The sequence below is a fragment of the Myripristis murdjan genome, chromosome 21, assembly GCF_902150065.1.
Source record: "Myripristis murdjan chromosome 21, fMyrMur1.1, whole genome shotgun sequence".
NCBI classification, from domain to species: Eukaryota; Metazoa; Chordata; class Actinopteri; order Holocentriformes; family Holocentridae; genus Myripristis; species Myripristis murdjan.
In genome coordinates, this window is record NC_044000.1 from 33,324,262 (window position 1) to 33,340,297 (window position 16,036).

Here is a 16,036-nt window from a genome sequence, read left to right on the forward strand (position 1 = left end):
GGGTTTCAGAGGGTTAAAAGTGGAAGTGGCTTCCCTCCTCCTGCTGCAGGGCGAAGCAGCAGCGTAATGAAAGGTTCAGACTGACTGATGAGTTGTGTCTCTGGAAAGTGCAGAGGAGCTGAGAGGAGCTCAGAGGAGCTGAGAGGAGCTGAGAGGAGCTGAGAGGAGCTGAGAGGAGCTGAGAGGAGCTCAGAGGAGCTGAGAGGAGCTGAGAGGAGCTCAGAGGAGCGTCTCTGCTTTTGGTCGCTGTGCCGAGGAAATGCATAATTACGAGCTAACGAGAGGGAGGACTGCCGTGTGGCTTCATGCTCATTGGAAAAGCATGATGCTGATTAACTGGGGCTCCTCCCGGGCAGCTGCAGGCTGTTTATAGACTCTGTGTGTGTGTGTGTGTGTGTGTGTGTGTGTGTGTTGGGTCCATTTCCATTCGTCCAGTGTTTGAGATGTGTGAAGTTATTCCTCAATTATTGGCTTTCAGGGTCAGATTTACCTTCGTTGAACATGTGTGGTGCCGCTGAGCCTGCTGATACACACACACACACACACACAGTGAAAGTATTCATCTGTATATAGAGTTCAGGTTCCTGCTCGTGTGTGTGAGTAATAAAGCTGTTGGCGGCTGTGAGTCCCGGGAGTTTCTCACCAGACTCGCTGAGCTCTGATGAGGTTCGCTCCTCCTGCCTCCCTGCTGACCGGGAGGGGATTTTTACTGTTCTGACAATTTTCATGGCACTGAGGACAAAAAGCCTGTTTTATATTTGTTTTTATAAAAGCTTTTCCACTCTGTGATTTGCACTTCAAACATAAAGGCTCCTGATTTGATCCCATCACAATATTTGGGTGTCGATTCTTAAGTATTGCAGTTTGATATTAGGATTTATTATGATTTTAGTTTTGTGAATCCTCCTCTAGTTTGTGTATGTAAAGTCTGATGAGGCTGTGATTCTCCTAGAGGTCACTAGAGGTCATTTTCTCCAGCTTGGTCCAGTTGGACAAAAGTCTCTGCCTGCAGTGAAATGGCTGCTATGGGGGCCAACATCATCACACAGGAATCAAATGTGGCTCATTGAATCCACAAGAGTCTCAGCTTTTCAGTCAAAGCCAACTGATGCAGCTCTAAGACTGAGTTTTTGTCATCCCGTAGTGAAATATCAGGATCTGCGGCTCATTTTAATCTCTGTTGACTTTGTGTCTCCGTCCGTCAGTCGCCCAGTTTCACACGACTCTAATAATCTCACTCAGTATTATTATTTTAATGTGGTTAAAGTGAAATTTGGGAATTGGATTGCAAGAAGAAAATGAAACAGCACAGGGAAAAAAAGGCACATAAGGCAGAAATAATCTCACTGGCTGAGTTCAATTTTAGCGGGTGAAGCTAAAAAATGTTCCTCTGGTCGCAAAGAAGAAGTGAGATAGGAGGAAGCGAATACTATGAAGCCTAGCGCTTCATGACATAAACAAAACACAGTCTAGCCGTGTTGTCCTGGTTAGCAAGTTAGCATAGCTGACCTTCCAAGTTCAAAACCAGCTAAACCATCAACAAAGAAGTCCTAATTTTATCTCGAGTCTTTACCTCTAAAGTTATCTATCTTATTTATTTATTTTCTTACTTATTTATGCATTGGGAGTCCCGTTAGGTAGCAGCTCCTCTTCCTGGGCTCCTCACAACGTGTAAAAAAGAAAAACAGAAAAACAATGAATCAACAACAATAAACCTTTCAGTAACGATTATTATGATAGTGAGAAAGTAGCTACACTCTATCAGGAGATAATCAATATCTAATCAGGAAAACATTTGATTCAGCTCAAAAATAAAATAAAATCAGTGACTGACAGAATGAAATGACCGAAAAAAAGTTCCTTGTTAATGGTTGGATCATGAGATATTATTCAGGAGAACAGGTCCTATGTGGAGAGCGGCTGGTGTCCTGAGTCATTAGATATCTGATTGATCTATGTATATTTTTAATTATTATTCTTTTTTGCCGTCGTCAGGCTCTCCAGCTTGCAGACTAAACTGTGCTGTGGTTGTTAATGTTTCCGCCTTAGAGAAATGTTTTTCTTTTTTTTGCTGTCCTGGCTGCAGGTCTCCTGGTGGGGGCGCTAGACACCGTGCTGGACTCCAGTGCCAGGGTGACGCCCTTCCGCATCCTGCTGCAGGTTCCTGGCTCGCAGATCAGCTGGGTCATCGCCAGCGGTGCGTTCAAACGCCTCGGCCGCGCTCTGTTCTCTGTTCTGCTGAGCTTTTATTGATCTGTCTGTTTTTTGGATTTGCTTTTTTTTTTTTTTTTAATTACACTGATGGTCACTGATGATGATTTGTCATTGTGCCTGTGTTTTTGTCCCTCAGGGGCTGCCATAGAAGAAGTGAACAAGCACTGGGACTGGCTGGTGCACAACCTGCTGCACTCGCTGTCTGTGTTCGAGAACAAGGAGGACGTCGCCAGCTTCGTCAAAGGCAAAGTCAAGGTACACGCTAAAGGAAGAGTCTGACATGTCCGTCAAAATCCCCTTTCCCCGACTCCCTCAGACTGAGACCGGATGTTGGACACCATTCTCACCTCTGGACATCCAGTGGTTCAGTTCCTGTGGGTAGCATTTCCTGTTAGCTTAGCATAAAGACTTGAAGTCTATGGGAGTCGTTAGCCTGGCTCTGTCAAAGTGAAAAAGTAAACCTTACTGAAACTCTGAGGCACAGTGGATCATGTGGATCTGAAATACACATCAGTGTAGGAAAGTCGGAAAAGGGGATTTTGCTCAAAACAGTGGACTATTCCTTTAACCAGAGTCCTATCAGCGCAGAATTTGTACTGGAAAATTAAAATACTTCCTTAAATGATCCAGGAGAAATGTGCATCCTGAAGCTGCTGCCTGCAGTTTGCTGACAGAGCTCTGCAGCACAGCTTTCAAAGTAAAACATCCAACTTATTGTGGATAAGATGAGAATGATCTAAACCTTCATAAACTCATTGAAACCTTAACGGATAATCCTGCAGTGCTGAGATGACTATGAATTAATTGAATAGCTGATCCACAGAAGACTGATGATAATCGATCGATGGTTTTATTCATTTATCCAGAAAAAAGCTTCACTAAGATCATGAAGATGCTCAGACTGTCTTCCTTTCCTCCATATCTTTGTCTAATTAACACTTTGGGGTTTTTTTAGCTGCTGGTCAGACTGAAGACATTTGACTCTGACCACTTTCCATCAGACAGGCTTTATTTTCACGCTCTATACGCTAAATGATCATTCAGTTAATCAGAGAAACATGATCACTAGATTAACTGAGAATAATCCTCATTTGCAGCCCAATAATAATGACTGACAATCTGCACAGAGTGTACCGAGGCTTATGCATGCAAGGTTCTCCTCTCCTCCCCTGGTCCCTGCAGGGTCTCATCGCGGAGGAGGCTCGGGGTCGCCAGGCGGCGCAGGAGGACGAGCCGGACAAGTTCAGGGAGGTGCTGCTGAAGTTCGAGCTGCACTTCGGCCTGCCGTCGTCGGAGAAGCTGGTGACTCACTACTCGTGCTGCTGCTGGAAGGGCCGCGTGCCTCGGCAGGGCTTCCTCTACCTCAGCATCAACCACCTGGCCTTCTACTCCTTCCTGCTGGGGAAGGAAGGTGCGTGCGTCACACAGCCTCAGGGTTTAAACTGTGAACTGGTGTGTTTTCACCTCAGTAAATCAACCAGCCCTTTTTCCACTGTTAAAACAGTAAAAGTGGACTTGGACACGCTCTGAATGAGCTGCACCGTGCTCTGCAGACCACGAGCTCAGATCATTACAATAGAGCCCTCAGAGTTTCTAGCCTCTGGCAGATGGTGGAAGGAGTGAAAGGCTGACGAAAAAATCATTGCAATATCAAATGAAAATGCTTGATGGAAATGGCAAATGTCGAGTAAAATCCCAAAAAGCTGTCTAAAGGCATTATATGTCGAAGCATTGATAACTGATTTAATTGATATTTTAGCATCACAGTAAAGTGTGTGCTTCCTCCTCCTCCTCCTCCCCCTCAGTGAAGTTCGTGGTGCCCTGGGCGGAGGTGACCAGGCTGGAGCGGGTCTCCAGCCCTCTGATGACGGAGTCGATCCGGGTGAGCACGCGGCAGCGGCAGAGGGACTTCTCCATGTTCCTGAACCTGGACGAGGCGTTCGGGGTCATCGGTCAGCTGGCTGACATCGCGCTCAGGAGGCTGCTGGACAGCGAGGGGCTGGAGCTGGACCGGGTCCTGCAGCAGCCCACACGCATCACCAAGAGGTCAGGAGGCGGGGGGCGGGGCCTGATGGGAGGGGAGGCTCGGGGGTGGAGCTAGGGGTGGGGCCGAGTAGGGAGGCGGGGTCAGGAATGAGGAGGGGTGGAGCTTGTGGTCACACTGCAGGACTCTGATGTCAGACTTCTTTCTTTTATTTGGTTGATCAAGAAATCCTGAGTGAGGGCAGCCCTGTAATCTGAGTAAATCCAACTCAGAGCGTCTGTGTGCTGTTCACACTGAGCTGGAACATCATCACGTCTGTGTCACGTGAGAAATCAGCTGTCGTGGCTTTACGGACGGACATTTACCGCCTCTGGATCAGATCCAGGTCAGGTTTTTGTCCGCCCTGTGTCTGACCTCGTCCTCCTCCCTTCAGTCTGAATGAATGTAAAGTGGATGAACCGTCGCTCTGCCGAACAGCAAGACGGATGTGGCTGCTCTAATCAAAAGGTTAAAAGGTTTGATCAGGTTACTGTGCTGATCTCTGGCTGATGAAGTTTATTGTTGTCTGTTCAGCTGCCACCTGTCCACAGGTCAGCTCAGGTCAGCTCAGGTCAGCTCAGGTCAGCTCAGGTCAGCTCAGACTGAGAAACGTATTGATGTTATATCAGTGATGTGATATGAGACGGTAAGTGTTGTCTTCTCTTGGTTTTAAAGCCTGAATTACATTAAAGGGACGCAGTTCTCTTAAAGGAATGCTACAACTTTTTTCTAGTGGTTCAGTTCCTATGGGTAGCATTTCCAGTTAGCTTAGCATAAACACTTGAAGTCTATGGGAGTCGTTAGCCTGGCTCCGTCAGAGTGAACAAACAAACCTTCCAGCAGCTCTGAGGCCGTCTCTGAGTTACACTCTGAGTGGATCACGTGGAAAAGAAAAAAAACCCCAGTACTTCCCATTTTATCTTTTTACCATTTTTTTTACCAAGTCAGCGTTTTCACTGTATGTGTGTGTGTGTGTGTGTGTGTGTGTGTGTGTGTGTGTGTGTGTGTGTACAGTACTTGGGGTTGTAGCACATATTACAGCAGCGTTCATGCCATTTGTGTCGAGTGAAAAGCCTGGAGCTCTGATTTTAATTTATTCTGGAGTTACATGCTCCTCTCTGGTGTAGAATATTGTAGAACTCATGGATTTATGAACCTTTGTTATGATTTATGAACCTGACCTTTTCAAAAACACTTAGATAAAGTGAAAAATGTGCAGTGGTGAAGGTCAAACCAGACTGTTTCAGCTGCTGTGGCCAACATCAACACACACAGCAGCTCCATGCAATCAGCTGCATGTTGTAAATTACTATTATTATTATTAATTTGTTAAGTTTTATCGTTGTCGTGTCACCAAACCCATGTGGAACATTCCAGATGATGCAAACGCAGCTCAAGGCTTTCAGCAGATGGAACTCCCAAAAAAAGTACAGAACACGTAACCTCGGCTTGACATTTTGGGGGTGTGATGTTTTCGAAGCGATACAGTTGTTTGCATTCATGCGTGTGTGTGTGTGTGTGTGTGTGTGTGTGTGTGTGTGTGTGGGTGTGTGTGAACTTGCTGCAGCTGCTGGGAGGTGGAGCAGCTGGCGTGTGTCATCCACAGGTCAAGGCTCACTGTGTGTGTGTGTGTGTGTGTGTGTGTGTGTGAGAGAGAGAGAGAGAGAGAGAGAGAGAGAGTCACAGTCGCTCTCTCTGCAGAGCAAAGTGTTGCTCTGCAGCAGCGAGGCAGAGCGAGGTGTGTGTGGTCTTATCACACACACACACACACACACACACACACACACACACACACACGTCCCCTCGTCATCAAAGCGCTGCTCGTCCTCTGTCTGTTTTCCACTCGTCTGTCGAGTCGCTCCATCAGAGTGAAAGTCAGAACAGCCCGGCAGCTTCCCCAGAAACCGCCATGTTGACTCATGTGGCTCCTCCAGTTCCCCTCTTCATCTTCCTCTTCCTCTTCCTCTTCCTCTTCCTCTTCCTCGCTCTGACCTGACCCTCGGTGAAACACAGAGCACACTGAAGCACCCAGCGGCCCTTCAGTCATAATGATAATAATAATTAAAGTAAGAGTTCAAACGTCTCTCACAAGCATTTTAAGAAATCTGATCCCGCTATTTTAATTATTATAAATGTCATTTTCTTGTCATTAAAAATCTAATTTGATTGATTTAAGTTAATGAAATTAGATTTTTTAAATTTAATTTAATACATTTTTTGGGTAATTTTCATGTAATTGTTTTCCTTATTTTTATTTTATTTTATTTTATTTTATTTATTTATTTATTTATTTTTATTATTATTAGTATTATTATTTTTTACAAATATTCTGTGATTTTTTCCCCCCATTTGTTCCTGATGTTTTTCAGAGAAACCCAGTGAACTGTCTCAGGTGTCAAAGGGTCAGACTTGAACTGGAATTAAACCACAAAGAAGAAAACGTTAAAGTGATTTGCTCACGTTACAATTCTGACAGTTTCTAGTGAATTAAACTCCAGGAACACCCACAGGGACCCCTGGGGGCCCCCGGACCACACTTTGAATACCAACAGACGAAAAACTTTTCAGGAACTGAGAAAAACACGCTGCTCGTTTTTAGATTGATGACGACTGATTTTTCCGACGGGGTTCTGAATGTCAAGCATCATGTAAATTTTTCATACACACAGCACTGCTCGCTCGCTCGCTCTCTCGCTCTGTGTGTGTGTGTGTGTGTGTGTGTAATTGATATGTACTTGTACTGCTCCTACTACTTTCTAAGTACTTCTAAATTTTTACCTTTTAATTTTTTGATTATTATAGGCCATTAAATGCAATAAATGTCAAATATTCTGTCTGCTGGCATGAGGGCAGACTCTCTTGGAGCTTCAGCATCATGACCAGAACATTAACAACAACAATAATAATAATAATAATGATAACAATGAAAATGATAATAATGATAAGAATAACGGTAATAATGATAATAATAAACCCATGTATTATACAGTAAAAAAAAAAAAAAAAAAAAAAAAAAAAAAAAAGTCAAATATTCTTACTACTAGGCCTCAGTTGGTACAGTCACTCTGTGTACTGCTTAAAATACTTCACTTACTGATTCTGCTACTTCAATATGACTTCATCTACTTCAGCCAGCACTTCAGCTACTTCAAGTGCTGCTTTAACATACCAGGTATTTGTTTGTTTGTTTGTTTGTTTGCTTGCTTGTCACTACCAAGGCAGTAAACACTCTTCCAGGGATCCACACAAGTAAACATGACGTCATAACACAAAACAAAAGATGACATCATAAAGCAAAACCATTATGCAACAGCTGCTAGAAACAAAAACAAAAACATAACAAACAGTGAATCAACAGCAATGAACCTTTCAATAATGATCATTATCACCCACACTCTGTCAGGAGATAATCAATATGTGATCGATAAAGAGAGGCTTCACATTTAAAGTTTCAATATTAGTTAGTCTTGTCCCGCAGTGTGAACACGGCGTTTTAAATCTGAAGTTCCTACACCGTGAAACAGCCGGCCTGAGGAACAAACACTGTCGCCAACTTGGCAACATCACCGCCACATTAAGTTGCTTTTCAGGTCACCGTGGCAACCGTCCTCCCACAAAACAAGCGGCGACAGACTGATGTGTCGACCGGCGCCGCGTCCGTCCCGCCAAGGCCGACTGAGCCTCGCCTCGTCCCTCCGCCAAGGCCGCCAAAACAAATTAATATGCAAATTAGCTTGTGACATCATGTGGAAGAGCGGGAGGAAACAGGCTGAGAGGAGAAATCAGGCCTCTGATGGAAAAACAGAATGAAATGGAGGCCAAAGGACTCCTCATGTTGGTGCAAAAACTGACAGAGAAACACCTCGAAAGGCTTTTATGTGACTGGAAATTAATTTTTAATGTTCACTTTTTCTGAAAAAACAACAAAAAACAAACAAACAAACAAAAAAAAAAAAACAGCCGTGACTTCCTTTCTCATCTTTTAAACTTTTTCAACAAACATGCCACACAATACCATCACTGTTACTACTAATATGATAATAATAATTCCTCTTAGTATTAATTTTATTACTAATATTATTTACTAATTAATTTATTATTTACTAATATTATTGACACAGATCTTCCATTCAGTCCTTATTGGAAAAATCTTCACTTTTCTTGGCACTTTGGTGAAATTTTCTGCCTTTTCCTGAAAAAAAAAGTTGCACGTTTTAGTTTTTCCTGGTACATTACTCATTCAAAAACATGTTTATGTTGTGTGTGTGTGTGTGTGTGTGTGTGTGTGTGTGTGTGTGTGTGTGTGTGAGTCAGGTCTCTCAGTGATCCATGTGCTGACGCTCGGTGGAGTTTCTCTGCCATAAATCAGTTTATTTGTCGCTCTGCTGCTTCCTCCTCAGGGAGATGATGTTGTCACCTGGAGTGGCAGCTCATGAACACACTGCTTGTTCTGTGTGTGTGTGTGTGTGTGTGTGTGTGTGTGTGTGTGTGCATGTGTGTGTGTGTGTGTGTTTTGCTACACTCCCCTTGTTAAATCCCTGCAGGTAAAGGCTGATCTGCCTGTTTATTCTCAGAGATTTACAGCGAGGTCGACTGTAGAGAGAGCTTCATCAGCGCTATGAGGCGTTAACAGTGACGAGGTCACCGAGGTGGCGAACACACGCACACACACACACACACACACACACACACACAGAGTGATGTAAACAGCGGTGTCGGTGAGAGGCAGAAACTACGAGCCGAGGGCGGAGAGACGCTCAGGCTGAGAAAAAAGGAAATGAAATTAGCAGCGAGACGCACAGCGACCTCAAAATAAACCTGAGACCAGGCCTGGTGTGTGTGTGTGTGTGTGTGTGTGTGTGTGTGTGTGTGTAGTTTCTAAAAGAGGAAAACATGAAGCAGGCCCATAGAGTCTGTAGCAGTTTGACTGTTTCTGTCCTGCAGCTGAAATGTTTCCTGTTCTGTTCTTTACTGTTTTATTGTTTTGTTAGTTTTTAGTTTAATTTTATTTTTTCCGGATATGATTATGACACTCCTAAACGGACTCAATCTGTTTATGTGGACTTGGACTCTTGGACTTCCTATTCTTATTTTTTAATTTTCTTTATTTTTTCCCCACTGTTCTGTCTTTGTGCTTCCTGTTGCTGCTCATGATGTGCAAAGAGACAATAAAAATAAACAATAATGTGAAGAGTAAAAAGCAGTTAATTTATTATTATTTTTTTTAATGAAAATAACAATGAAAAAACAAAAAAAGGAAAATGTGACTAAGAGTTCTGGGAAAGTACCGGTGCAGGTTATTGGAGTGTTATTGTATTTTATTGTTTTATTTTACTTATTTTTCTCTCTGTGTGCTTCCTGTTTCTGCTCATGAGGACACAAAATAAACAACAGAAATAAACAGTAATTTAACAGCAAAAAGCAGTAAAGTCCATCTGTCTGTCTCTTTGGGTTTCAGGGGTTCAGCTCGTTTTGTTCCTCCCTCTGTGTGTTACGTCCTCACCTGTCCCCCCTCTCTCTGCCCCGCCCCGCCCCGCCCCGCCCCGTCCGCAGGGTCCTGGAGGAGCAGGCGCTCAGGGAGTACGTCCTGGCTCTGTTCCGGCTCCCTCGTGCCGAGCGGCTGTACGAGGTGGCGTCGTGCTCGGTGTGGACGCCGCACGCCCGCTGCCACACGGCCGGGACGCTGTACGCCACCGACAGCTACCTGTGCTTCAGCAGCCGGGAGGAGGGCCACTGCACGCTGCTCATCCCCCTGTCCGAGGTGAACACGCACACACACACACACACACACACACACACCTGCACGGCAGCAAACACAGGCGCACCGCTCTGCACTGAACTGTGCATGTCAGGAAAACATGAATGAATTATCCCAACAGTTACAGCTGTGCTAACATACAAATATATACAAAAATAAGATTCAGCCGGTAAATAAAGAACCTCCCCTCCCCACTGAGCACCGGCCTGTTGTGGAGTTAAACAACAAGCGCACCCAAACATCCAGTCAGTTTGGTTTTTAACCCAAATCACAGCAAAATGTGTTTTTTTTTCTTTGCAAATGAATCAAATGTGGACAAGAAGTCACACACACACTCATAAAATGGATTATGTCTTCATGACGTCCAGGTGTGTGTGAGCCGGTTTGAGCCGAGCTGAGGGGTGAGCTCGTTCAGCTGCTCAGGACTCGAGATAAGATGACATCGTTTTGTGAATAAAGTTTCCGGCTTTGGGATTTTGTTTGTTTAATTTTCAGATACTTTTACAACATATTTATAAATATAACCATAACTACAGCCAGCATCAAACATGGGTTTAACTCTACAGTTTGTCAAAAATCACAAACTTTACTGGGGACCCGCTCAGTTTCCCAGGGAGCTGCAGGTGGTCCTGTGAGCGGGTCCCAGGTGGAGTGTGGATACCCGACCTGGACCCGTCTGGTTGGTCCGGGCTCTGACAGAAATTTAGAAAATCATGTTTTAGCTCGGGTCGGGTTCTGTCTTGTCGGAGTTATTTCAGTGAAACTCTACTGTGAAAAAAATAACAAAACAATGACAGACCTACTGTCTGTTCTGGGCAACTTCCTGTACAGTGCTGGAGTTTACGTGACGACACTGAAGGCAACACGTAGGCAGTTTCAGGCGGTAAGTGTAAGTTAGAGACGGAGGACGAGTGAAATGTGGAGCTCAGGTCGGGTTTGGACCCAAAAACAGGACGTCTGTGGGGTTCAGGTCGGGCTCAGTCACCGTGCTCCCGTCCCAGTGCACCGAAACCCTCCAGCATCACTGAGACGCCTGCCAGCGTTTAAATTAACCGTCCTGACCCACATCCCCCCGTCCCGTGTGGGACAGGAGGTGGCGACCTTCCTCCTGTCCCGTGTGGGACAGGAGGCGGCGATCTTCCCCCTGTCCCGTGTGGGACAGGAGGTGGCGCCCTTCCCCCTGTCCCGTGTGGGACAGGAGGCGGTGACCTTCCCCCTGTCCCGTGTGGGACAGGAGGTGGCGCCCTTCCCCCTGTCCCGTGTGGGACAGGAGGCGGTGACCTTCCCCCTGTCCTGTGTGGGACAGGAGGCGGCGCCCTTCCCCCTGTCCCGTGTGGGACAGGAGGCGGTGACCTTCCCCCTGTCCCGTGTGGGACAGGAGGTGGCGCCCTTCCCCCCGTCCCGTGTGGGACAGGAGGCGGTGACCTTCCCCCCGTCCCGTGTGGGACAGGAGGCGGGGCCCTTCCCCCCGTCCCGTGTGGGACAGGAGGCGGGGCCCTTCCCCCCGTCCCGTGTGGGACAGGAGGCGGGGCCCTTCCCCCCGTCCCGTGTGGGACAGGAGGCGGTGACCTTCCCCCCGTCCCGTGTGGGACAGAAGGCGGTGACCTTCCCCCCGTCCCGTGTGGGACAGGAGGCGGCGACCTTCCCCCCGTCCCGTGTGGGACAGGAGGCGGCGACCTTCCCCCCGTCCTGGCTTTATCTGGGTCTTTCTGCAGGGAGGTAGTCAAACAGTTTTGGCTGCAGCTCGTTAAACAGTGTGTGTTTGTTCTGCCGGCTGCAGGTTAAAGTGTAACACCCGGAGCAGTTTACACGTTAACACGCTACAGAGCGGTGTGTGTGTGTGTGTGTGTGTGTGTGTGTGTGTGTGTGTGTGTGTGTGTGTGTGTGTGTGTGTGTGTGTGTGTGTGTTTCGGCGTTAGCCAGCTGCTGCAGGAGTGTGAGTGCAGGGAAGCTGCTTTACAGTGCAGCACCATAACACCTGTAACACTGCCCTCTGCAGCGTGTCCAGCCTTTTTAATACGTTTATTATCACTCAGACGGATATAAAACACAACTGAGACGCTGCCACGCCACAAAACCTCAGGGGGCGGAGCCAACACTGACCTGAATAAACATATTAATAAAGTTTATTGTTTTTTCATATGAACAATAAAACTTTTAGAGCACAGGCTGCTCATTGTTTCTTTTTAAAAATATTTTTATTGATAACACGAGATATATATAACACAAGACATAATATAAGATAAGGTGTTCCTCTGTAGGGGAAATTCCTTTGATGCATGTTTTAATCCGGTTTGCTCCAGTTTGGGACCCGGCGGGCTGCAGAGAAATAAACCAGCCTCCTCTGTTGGCTCCTCTGGATTCCTGCAGATTTCTTTTTTCCTCATTTAATTGAGAACATTTTTTTTTATAATATACATTTATACGACAGTGTATTAGGGCATCTGCAGGGAGAAAAAAAATGGAGTTGGGGGAGAGGGATTAATGCTGTGACGAAAAAAAACTTGAAAAAAATATCAAATTTTCAAGATTGAAGTGATAAACGTATGAGAAAAAACTCACAAATTTATGAGAAAAAAATGAGAAAATTCTGAGATTATGTAGTTATAAATTTGCAGGAAGAAACTCACAAATTCTGACATTAAAGTCACAAATTTATGAGGAAAAAAATCACAAATTTACAAGAAAAAACTCAGAAGAATAGAAAGAAATCCTGGTGATTTTAGCCCAGAATCACAAAATCTCAAATAATAATAATCCTGAATTTTTGCTACGATTTCCAGCTCACTCTGAGTGTGCAGTGCGATCAGACATAAAAACAAAATGAACACAAAGCCCAGAAACATCCTGCTTGTGTGCGTCTCTTTCTTCTTTTGTCCCATTCCAGGTTTTTTTTATCCTCCAACTCATTTTCTCCCTCGACCTGCCCAGTAGGGTTTTGGCCCATTTTTCTGTTTCTAACTCTCTGCCTTAATAATCAGGCCTGATTCTGTGCTCTCACTTTGTATTTCCTCTATTTTCTCACCAGGTTTTGTCTCCGAAACAGAGCTCACCTGTTTCCGACTGAGTGAGGACAGTCATTTCCCCCTCATGTCCTTCTCATTCTGTGCTTTTTCATTTCCTCTCCTCTGCCCATCAGGTTGTTTCCTCGTCTTTATTGCTGCATGTCAGGAACAATTTCCCTTCTTGTCCTTCTCATGTTTTCTTGCTTTGACCCTGAACTCCCTCTCCTCCTCCAGCAGCCTGTCTCCTTCCCCTCATTCTTACCTGTATGTGAGGAAGCTTTACGTCCCCCCTCCCTCTGATTCTACATCTCGAGCCGTCGTCTTCCTGTTTTCCTCCGTAGGTTCTGTCGATAGAGAAGGCGGAGAGCACCAGCCTCCTTCCCAACCCGGTGATCGTGAGTGTCCGCAGCAAGAAAGCCTTCCAGCTGATCGAGCTGCAGGAGCGCGACGAGCTGGTGGACGGGCTGAACGCCAGGCTGCGGGCGCTGCAGTGGAAACACTCCATGTTCCGCAGCAGGCCGCAGGGCAAGAGGAGCCTGGTAACACACACACACACACACACACACACACACACACACACCGTCACACTCATGCTGCTGCAGCTTCAGTACCACAGAGAAAGAGACAGACAAAATAAATCCCATGACTTGCTTAGTAAAATGAATCCATCACTCTGGATGAGAAGCCTGTGCTTTTATTTTGCAAAGCTGCATCGGAAGCTGCATTTTCTGTTTCCTGTATCACATTAACCCCCTGAACCCCAAACCCGCCGGCGGGATAGAAATACATGTATTTTTTAAAAAATCGCCAAAATTCAACCGTTTATCATAGCTGGAAGCTTTAAAAACCTATTTTTTCATTGGATTTTGAATTTTCCGACGGTATCTGAATGCAACATGTCCGACTTCGGTTTAGCGATAGAAAAAAGGACGAAACTAAGGCTAAAAAAGCGATTTTTCATTCGAATCATTTTATTATACATGCTTCATTCAACAATTCGCCAAAAAATAGTCGTTTACTCAATCCAGATCATTCAAAAAACAGAAAATTCTGCGGTCTTCAGCGGATCTGAGACACTGAATTTCAGTGTGCAGGCAGCAGTTAGTAACATGGAAGGGCACAAGGCAGTAAAAACGCCTAAGTTTATACAGGTTGGAAAAATGTTAATATTTCAGGAAATACATCATGTGAAGCCCTACTTTTTTTTTTCCTGGATCAGTGACACTTGTGGGCACCTGAAAAAATGTTCTGTACATTTATTCCAGTTTTTCTCGATTTTTGTAAAATAAATTATCCAAAAAAATCAGTTTGCCCTTTTTATTTTTTTATTATTTATGGCACTATAACTCTTTCATACTGTGTGAAAGACATTTTTGAATGGCTTCAGGTGATAGCCACAGCTGTGCTGTTTCCATAGAGGTGCAGCACTTGCAACTGCAGTGAAAAACAAGCCCACAGTGAGCCAAAATGTGAGGCGAGCAGAAAACACCCAAAACTGCTTGGGGTTCAGAGGGTTAAAGGGCCATCCCGGTGATTTTTACGGTTACATGCAAACAGAGAAAACACAAACAAATGAAGAAAAGATCTTCATCAATTTGACGGCACATGAGCAGCATTCGGAAAACTCACTCCACACTCTCTCCCACAGCCTGTTTACCTGCTTGTTTGTTTGTGTGTTTGTTTGTGTGTTTGTGTGTGTGTTTGTTTGTTTGTTCACCCCAGAGCTCCCCGACACCGTACTACACCTTCTACTACGACACCATGTACTGTGACGGAGACGAGATGGAGGAGCAGGTCCTGAGGAACACCGTCAACACCGAGGCTCTGATGACGGCGTTCCACCACGGCGAGGCGGCCGGCGACGGCAGCCAGGTGAGCGCCAGGTGACCCCGCCGCAGAGAGGACAGTGTGTTCACATGCACCTCAGCCATCTTTACTGAGGGAAAAGTACACAATAAAAAACAACATGAACACACAAAATGTTCAAAATGGGGCATGATCATCAGTGTTGCAGCTGCAAGTGAGTGAGCAGCAAACAGCAGCTCTGAGGTCAGTGCTGCAGGTCTCTCTGCTGTCTGAAGCTCATCATCAGACAGTGATGGTGGCCTCCATAGGGGGCGCCGGCGAGCGTCCGCTCTGCTTGTCCCACACACAGGGCAGGGACGCTGCTTCACCTCAGGGAGCTCAGATGGAGTCCTGATCTGCTCGGGAGCTTTCACTCCGTCTCCTTCCTTCTTACCTGGAGAATCCTCCATTAGAACAGCAGCCCACCAAGGTGAGACACACCTGGCTGTTAGAGGGAACGGGAGACGGCCTCTGATTGGTTCACTGCAGGTTACACCCAAAACACAGCCAGGATTCATGAAGAGACTCAGGACAAGCCTTTAGGAGCAGCTCAGCCTTTTTCACTCTGTTAAAACAGTAAAAGTGACTTGGACCCTGAAGGACCAGCAGCTCAGATCGTTGAAACAGCCGACAACTCGAGTAAGAAACAGGCGGGAAGGATCAATGACAAGCCAGCGTCTCAGTGAGGTCAGAAAAAAGGTTAACCAAGATTACCAAGTAATGCATTCGTTATGGTCTCTTCTTCTGTGGTGTTCAGATCAGTGTAGACCAGTGTAAACATGTGAATATGAGCATCAGGCCACACTTCATTTTGTCTGCTTCTACCCACAATGCCTTGTGTTTTCTGGATTATGTCGTCTCTGCAGTCACCCAGCAGGACGGAGATGATCCTGCTCTGCTGCATCAAATCATAACAGAGGTTTTCTCGAGGCGCTTTACAGAAACCCAGCAGATTTCAGACCAGAATCTCCCCCAGGAGCGAGTTCTGGTCTCTCGGAGCTGCAGGTTCCCCTCAGACTCAGGAAGACTCTCCTGCAGCCTGGAGCTTCATCCATTATTCATCCCTCCGTCCCTCCATCCCTCCATCCCTCCATCCATCGATCTGTGGTTTCCTCAGTCGGCTTGAGTGACTCGACCTTCACCTGAATCCAGCGGTGACATGCTGAGAATGCACTCAGCGCTCAATACTGC

General features: G+C 45.8%; 1 protein-coding gene across 1 annotated transcript in view; it reads left to right on the plus strand.

Moving 5' to 3' along the window:
* The window catches only part of tbc1d8 (TBC1 domain family member 8), a 34,351-nt gene that overhangs the window by 4,824 nt on the left and 13,491 nt on the right, over positions 1-16,036 (plus strand). Inside the window, exons 2-8 of the mRNA XM_030080735.1 lie at positions 2,087-2,197; positions 2,351-2,469; positions 3,397-3,625; positions 4,020-4,260; positions 9,791-9,998; positions 13,342-13,539; positions 14,723-14,872. Of these exons, the coding sequence (XP_029936595.1) occupies positions 2,087-2,197; positions 2,351-2,469; positions 3,397-3,625; positions 4,020-4,260; positions 9,791-9,998; positions 13,342-13,539; positions 14,723-14,872 (1,256 nt within the window). The remainder of the gene's footprint in view (positions 1-2,086; positions 2,198-2,350; positions 2,470-3,396; positions 3,626-4,019; positions 4,261-9,790; positions 9,999-13,341; positions 13,540-14,722; positions 14,873-16,036) is intronic.